Below are 7728 nucleotides of genomic sequence, written 5' to 3'. Positions count from 1 at the left end.
TTGGCTGGTAGGAAGAGGGGGTCCCTAAATCAGCCAATCGGCGCCGCCCTCAGTGGGCTCGGCCCAGCCTCCTCGGGCGAGTAGCAGGCTGGGGCGCGGACAGCGCGGCCTCCGCGGGGGACGGGCGGCGGAGGGGCTGGGTCGTGGCTCCTAGCCGCGGCGGGTAGCTTCTGCCCGGCTGCCCCGGTGTGAGAGAGCCCTCCCCCTCCCGGAGCCCTGCCCCGGGCGCTGCAAAGGCTGATGGGAATTGTAGTGCCGGCCCCGGAACAGCCCGGTCCCCGCATGCTCGCGCAGACTACCGGTCCCGGCATACCCCGCGGCCCACCGCCCAATCGCGGCGCGCTTTGTTGTGGGGGTGCGGCAACAGCCGAGGCCCCGTTTCAAGATGGCGGACGACAGTGAGACAGCAGTGAGGCGGCCGCCGGTGAGGCCTCCGCGGCCGTCGGCGGAAGAGAACGACCACGAGCACTGCAGCGACTGCGAGAACGAGGCGGAGCGCGGTTCCAACCGGGGGTGAGCAGCGGCCGGAACCGCCCGTCGCGGTGGCGGCCGGGCCCATTGAGGAGGGCAGCGGCCGGGAAGTGAGTGGCGCCCCGCCCCAGGGGCGCCCTGATTGGCCGCTGGACAGCGTCCCGCGCCGCAATTGGGCCAGCGGCCCGTCGGTCTCGCGGAGGGGCTGGGCCCCCTGGCTCCCATTCACGCCTGTTCTGGGAGCGTGTCCCGAAGCTAAGCAGGGTCGGGCCGGCCGTGGTGCGGATGGGTGACGGCGTAGCGGTGTTTTCGGGGTAGCCAGAACGGGGCCGCGAGTGCCTTTTGGGGGGCAGAAATTAGCCCACTTTGCCGTACTTCATACCCTTGCGTTAGGGCGTGTCTCCTCACATTCCCCTTGTGCTCCATCTCAAGCCTCATCCTCTTCCCAGGATCTCCCACACCGTGGTTCCACCCAGGGTGGGGGCACGGGTTGGGGGCGTTATCCTGCTGCCCGGAGCCTGAGGCCTCCCGCGGCTGTCACTGTGCCCTGGGAGAAGCCCGAGTGCCTGCACGCCCATCCCGTTGTTATCCTAAACACAGCCCAGGGTTCCGCAGGGCTCAGCCAACGTTGTCTTGTGGTATGAGGAGCACGTCTGGAGGTGTGAAACGGTGAAGGAGCAGTGGTTAGGCTGGGAGTGAGCACACGCGGCCAGGCAGGTCCTTATCTGGGTAGGAAGGATCTCAAATCCCTAATGTGGCACCTGAGCTGCTGCCTTGCTGTGCCCGTGGCTGGCAGGAGAAGCTTTATCCTCGCTCCTGCTGGCTTTGCACGCAGCAGGGCACGTCAGTGCGTGGCTGGTGCCACATCACAGCTTTCTAGAGGTTTCCAGAGGCTTCGTGAAGACTCAGCTCCTCTTCCTGCTGGCCCCATTCCTCAGCAGCTGCTTTGCCAGCCTGGTGCTGGGGAGACCGTTGGCTTGAGGAGCTCTTCTCCCTCCATAGGCTGATGACCTGTCCACTGACTGAAGTGAACAGAAGGTCACCCAAGAAATATCACAGAGGCTTTTTTCATGACAGCACAGATGCCTCTTTAGCTTTTATTTGCCTCCCAGGCCTGGCACTGTCTCTCACTCTAATAGGTTTAGCTGTGCTTGGGGAGATTTTTCTTTTCTTTCCCTCTGACATGATTAGGTTTGTGGAAACCAGAGCCAAGCAGAGAGGAGACACAGTGCTCAATCACCCTTGCTTCCCAGCCTGGCCTGCCCTTTGCCAGGAAAAGCTGTGTTCTTGTGCCTAGAGTGGGCACCACGTCCCCTGTGAGCCCAGGGAGGTAAAACGCAGCTCCCTGCCACGGTGAGGGCAAGCACTGAAGTGCAGCAAGCTCACTGGGCAGCCTGGGACATGTCCAGTGACAAATGTACTTGGAGAGTTTGGATTGCTTGAAAATAACATCAATGGGAGGCTACCAGGAGGATGGAGACTCCCTTTGTACAAGGAGTCCCATGGAGAAGACAAGAGGTGATGAGGACAAGTTACTGCTGGGGACATTCCCACAGTCAGGGCACAGTCAGACACTGGAATCCTCTCCAAAGGGAAGCAGTGGAGTGCCCTGCCTTGGGCAGTTTCAAGACTCCACTTGACAGGGTGCTGGGCCAGCTCATTTCAAGTACAGCACCACCCAGAAGGGTTGGACCAGATGATCCTTGGGGTCACTTCCAGCCTGGGGTTCTGGGGTGCTGCTGAAGAGTGGCTGATGGGCAGGGTGATAACAAGCACAAGCCAGGGAGGCTGTGGAGCTTCCTGGCAAATCTCCTCTTCCTCTTGAAGCCTAGTGCAGGAACCTCCTCAGAGAGAAAGGATCAAGCAGTAGGGAAGGTGATGGATTTCATTCTTGGTGCACATCAACCCAGCTGATTTCATACCCTTGTGTTACACCAGGATGTGGGAATGTCTCTGCTCTTGGGGCTGTTACTGCTCCCCCCCAGCTCAACACTGTCCCTGGAAACTGGGCAGAAGTGGCCCTGAGCTGCTGGGGTTTGCAGGGTGATGCTCTGAGTCTTGCCTCTGCCCAGTTCATGTTGGGAGTCAGTGGATCTTGGCTCTGAGGGTTAAAACATGAAACCATTCCTTAGCAGGAGCAATACTTCCTTTCCTTTTAAGGACAGGAAAGAGGAATTGGGTTTCCTCCACCTCAGTCCTGTATCAGCACTGGGAAGTGGCTGCACTGCTCTCAGCTGGGGCTGGCCAAGCTGATTGCCCAAGGGAAAAAGATCCCACTGTGGGATTTGCTGTGATTCCCTTGATGTGGGGAGGGCTCCTGTCCTGTCTCTGGTGTCTGCAGAAGGTTTGTTCCTGTTGTGGATAAAGGGCACTGGAGAGGCTGGGACCTGAGCATGAGCTCTGCCCCTGGAGCTGCTGCAGGCCTGAGGGGCTCCCAGGCAGTCAGTGGTGACACCAAGGATTTGAGTGGCCCAGCCCCATGAACCATGTCTGTCATGGACAAATCCACCTGGAGAAAGGTTTTGGGTGGGAATGGTCCTTTAGGATGTTGCTGGGTGGGAGATGAAGAAGCAAAGGGGCAGCTGCCTAGTTGGGCACTTCCTGCCTGTGCTTGCACCCTGAGAGGATGGTCCTGGCCCAGCCACCCTGCTGTGACCTGCAGGGTGTGACAGTATCACAGAATCAAAGAATGGATTGGGTTGGAAGGGACCTCAAAGCTCAACCAGTTCCAGCCCCCTGCCATGGGCAGGGACACCTCCCCCCAGCCCAGCTTGCTCAAGGCCTCATCAACACCCCCAGGGAGGAGGCAGCCACAGCCTCCCTGGGCAACCTGTGCCAGGGTCTCCCCAGGTGAGAGGTGTCAGGTGGGGCACAGCAATGGCATCTCTGCAGCAGGACTCCTGAGCTGCTGCCTCCCTCCTCCCTCTGGCCCCTAAGGAGATTACAGCCTAAGCACCCTGCCTAAGATTAGCCCCAGGTTGGGCAGAAGGATTTGCCAGCACCTAAATCCGGAGCAGGGATCTCCTCTTTCTCACCTGACACCTCACAGGCTGGGAAGCAAGGCCATGTGGGGAAGGAATCCCAAGCCCCACGAGCCTTTGCCCCAGGCTGTGTCTCCAGCTGGGTTTTGAGGAGGATCCAGCAGTGTGGTCCTGTGTGCTGCCTTAGGTCTGGCATGGGCAGAGAGCCTGAGAGCAGCATTTCAGTTGGTGTAAGGAAGGATCCTTTGTGATCACTGCAGTGCAAGCACTCTGCCCCTGCCATTAAAATCCCCTCACAGTGCCAACCCAGAGCTTCCCACTGGGCTTTGAGAGCTGAGGGAGCTGCAGGCAGCTGGCCACAGCTGGAGTTGTCCTCCCTTGTGCTTTCCTCCCCCTCCATCTTTCCTGAATCAGAGAACTGTCAGAGCTGGAAGGGAGCTCAAGGCTCAGCCAGTTCCAGCCCCCCCTGCCATGGGCAGGGACACCTCACACTGCAGCAGGTTGCTCACAGCCACCTCCAGCCTGGCCTTCAAAACCTCCAGGGATGAGGCTTCCACCACCTCCCTGGCTAATAGTAGAGCTCTGGGATGTGGGAATGCAGGGGGAGCCTCACAGATCCAGGTGATCAATAAGGGGATGTGGAGCACCAGTTTGTTACTGGAAGCATCTGATGTTTGCCAGCCTCAGAGGGGCTGTGCTGGTAGAGGGCTGTCAGTCTGGAGCAAGCCCAGGGAGGTTAGAAGAGAATAGTTTGTGGTCTGCAGGGCTTCCCTTGCTGAGATCCTCTCCCTGGCCTGTAGTGTGTGTGGGATCCTCGGGGGTAAGAGAGAGCAATTTACACAGAGGGGGAGGGGTTGGAAGGGACCTCCAGAGGTCATGGAGTCCAACCCCCTGCCAGAGCAGGGTCACCAAGGGCAGGTCACACAGGAACACATCCAGGTGGGAATAGGATAGAGTAGAATAGAATAGAATACAATGGAATAGAATTAACCAGGTTGGAAAAGACCTTTGAGATCATCCAGTCCAACCTCTCCCCCAGCACCATCTGATCAACTCAACCATGGCACCAAGGGCCTCATCCAGGCTCTTCCTAAACACCTCCAGTGATGGGGACTCCACCACCTCCCTGGGCAGCACATCCCAGTGGCCAATCTCTCTTGCTGGGAAGAATTTCTTCCTAACATCCAGCCTGAACCTCCCCTGGCACAGCTTGAGACTGTGTCCTCTTGTTCTGCTGCTGCTTGCCTGGCAGAAGAGCCCAACCCCCACCTGGCTACAGCCTCCCTGCAGGGAGCTGCAGACAGCAAGAAGGTCTCCCCTGAGCCTCCTCTTCTGCAGGCTAAGCAACCCCAGCTCCCTCAGCCTCTCCTCCCAGGGCTGTGCTCCAGACCCCTCCCCAGCTTTCTTGCCCTTCTCTGGACACCTTTCCAGCATCTTTCCTACACTGAGGGGCCCAGAACTGCCTACAGGTTGTTTCCAGGGATGTGATTTAGGTGCTTCCAGGGTTGTTGTTTAGGTGCTTCCAAAAGTCTTACTGTGGACCTTGCTCAGGTTCTGGGCATTGCTTTCTGTGCAGTGGTTACTGTCAGCTCAGGAGGAGCAGGGAAGGGAGGGGCAGGAGTAGGTGCTGGCCATGATGGCAGTGATGCCTTCCCCAGGAGAAGGGGAAAGCTGTCCTGATCCTACAGGCCATGGGAAGATGTTTCACACAGCACAGCCAATGCAGCCTTCTCCACCTGCTTTCTCTCTCAGAGCTGGGAGGGAGGTGAGGGAGGCAAAAAGGGAGCACCAAAGGTGTGGGTGCAGCCAGGAAGGCTGTGGGACAGGAGCTGGCCTGGCAGTAAAGCCTTCCTGAGAGCTGAAGCCAGCTTCAGGGGTGCCATCAGCTGTGGTAGGTGACTTTGGGATGGTGGTGGCTTGTGCCAGGGCAGCAGGGAGGTATTGCTGTGAGTGTGGGGAGTGTCTGAGGGGCTGCAGCTGCGCCGGAGCATGGAGAGGAAGAGATTTGCTTTCCTGAACAGCCTTCAGAAGGGAAAATGCCTCAAATCCTACCTTACAGTACCTTTAAACCAGAAGGAGCTCTCACTTCCCTAGGCACAGAGGGCTGGGCTTTCCCAGCACTTCCTTCCTGCTGTGCCTCCTCTGCTGGGTTGGTTTGCACCTCCTGGCTGGATCAGGACCCTTCCCAGCTCCCCAGCACCTGGGAAGGCAGAGCCTCACCCCCCCCCCCCCGCCACCCTGATGTCTTCCAGGTCGTGACAGCTTTTTGCTCATCAATCAGGGAGGCTTTTTCCCAGCACTTATCCCTGGGAGGCTGCTGTGGGGGGCAGTGAATTGGTTGGGCTGAACTCATTAGCAGCTGGCTGGGAGCTGGCAGCTCTGATTTATGGAGCACGGCGACGCCGGCTGCACGCGCCGGGGCTGGCAGGGCTCTGTGTGCTGCAGCTGACACTTGCAGCATCCCAACGAGGAGGGGACCTGGGCAAACATCTCTCTCTCTCTCTCCTTTTGGAAGGGCTGGCTCCCAGCACCTGCCCTTGGATGTGCTCACAACCCCCACCCCCCCGGTGCTGTCAGCTTGTGGTGTGAAATTGGGCCAGGAGTCAGGATTGTGCTGCTGGATCCATGAGCTGAGGCCACTGGGATGAGGATCAGCAAGGCCAAGGGCTGGGTCCTGCACTTGGGTCACAACAGCCCCAGGAAGGCTCCAGGCTGGGAGGGCAGAGTGGCTGCAAACTGACCTGGGGGTGCTGGGTGCCAGCAGCTGGAGCTGAGGCAGCAGTGCCCAGGGGGCCAAGGAGGCCTCCAGCAGCCTGGGCTGGAGCAGCAATGCTGTGGGCAGCAGGAGCAGGGCAGGGATTGTGCCCCTGGGCTGGGCACTGGGGAGGCCACACCTGGAATCCTGGGGTCAGGTTTGGGCCTCTCACTGCAAGAAGGACATTGAGAGGCTGGAGCAGGGCCAGGGAAGGGCAACAGAGCTGGGGAAGGGTCTGGAGAGCAGGGCTGGGGAGGAGCAGCTGAGGGAGCTGGGGGGGTTCAGCCTGGAGAAGAGGAGGCTGAGGGAGACCTCATTGCTCTCTGCAGCTCCCTGAGAGGAGGCTGCAGTGAGGTGGAGGTTGGGCAACAGGTGGGGGAATAAGCAACAGGAGGAAACAGCCTCAGATTGCCCCAGAGGAGGTTCAGGTAGGCCATGAGGAACAATTTCTTCCCCTGGAGGGTTGCCAAGGCCTGGCCCAGGCTGCCCAGGGCAGTGGAGGAGTCCCCATGCCTGGAGGGGTTTCAGAGCCCTGTGGTGCTGAGGGCCAGGGGTCGGTGGTGCCCTGGCAGTGCTGGGCTCAGGGTTGGACTCCCTCAGCTCGAAGGTGTTTTCCAGCCAAGCTGATTGTGTGATTCTGTAGCAGCTCCACAAGGGTCTGGCTCATTTCAGGACCTCTGTGTCGCCATCCTGGCCGGCTGGGGATCTGCCAGGTCTTGCCTGTGCTGCTCTGTGAGGAGCTAACCCCCCCTGCATTTGTCACCCCCATCGATCCCCTGTCAGCTCGGCTTCGCTCTGATTACTTTGCTGTCACTCCCCGGGGCAGGCACAGCCCTGTGGCACGGCGGGAGGGGAGGCAGGGAGGCGCTGGGAAGGGAGGTGGCAGGCAGGGAGGGGAGGTGGCAGGCTGGGAGGGGAGGTGGCAGGCTGGGAGGGGAGGTGGCAGGGCGGGAAAGGAGGTGGCAGGGCGGGAGAGGAGATGAGAGGGGAGATGGCAGGGTGGGAGAGGAGGTGGCAGGGCAGGAAGGGAGGTGAGAGGGGAGGTGGCAGGGCAGGAAAGGAGGTGGCAGGGCGGGAGGGGAGATGAGAGGGGAGATGGCAGGGTGGGAGAGGAGGTGGCAGGGCAGGAAGGGAGGTGAGAGGGGAGGTGGCAGGGCGGGAGGGGAGGTGAGAGGGGAGGTGGCAGGGCAGGAAGGGAGGTGGCAGGGCGGGAGGGGAGATGAGAGGGGAGGTGGCAGGCTGGGAGGGCAGGTGTCAGGGGAGGTGGCAGGGCAGGAGATGGCAGGCTGAGAGGGGAGATGGGAGGGCAGGAGGGAAGGTGAGAGGGGAGATGGCAGGCTGGGAGGGGAGGTGAGAGGGGAGATGGCAGGCTGGGAGGGGAGGTGGCAGGGCAGGAGGGAAGGTGGGAGGGCAGGTGGCAGGGGAGGTGGCAGGCTGAGAGGGGAGATGGCAGGGGAGGTGGCAGGCTGGGAGGGGAGGTGGCAGGGCGGGAGGGAAGGTGGCAGGGGAGGTGGCAGGCTG

The 7728-nt window shown here is 60.5% G+C and overlaps 1 protein-coding gene across 1 annotated transcript in view; it reads left to right on the top strand.

Annotated features, from left to right (window-relative positions):
• The first annotated feature begins 290 nt into the window (after positions 1 to 290).
• The window catches only part of NMT1 (N-myristoyltransferase 1), a 30963-nt gene continuing 23525 nt past the window's right edge, over positions 291 to 7728 (top strand). Inside the window, exon 1 of the mRNA XM_054176997.1 lies at positions 291 to 513. Within this exon, the coding sequence (XP_054032972.1) occupies positions 386 to 513 (128 nt within the window). The 5' untranslated portion in view covers positions 291 to 385. The remainder of the gene's footprint in view (positions 514 to 7728) is intronic.

The sequence above is a fragment of the Dryobates pubescens genome, chromosome 36 (genome assembly GCF_014839835.1).
Source record: "Dryobates pubescens isolate bDryPub1 chromosome 36, bDryPub1.pri, whole genome shotgun sequence".
NCBI classification, from domain to species: Eukaryota; Metazoa; Chordata; class Aves; order Piciformes; family Picidae; genus Dryobates; species Dryobates pubescens.
Note: the sequence above shows the minus strand (reverse complement) of the source record. Positions and strands in the feature narration are given on the sequence as shown.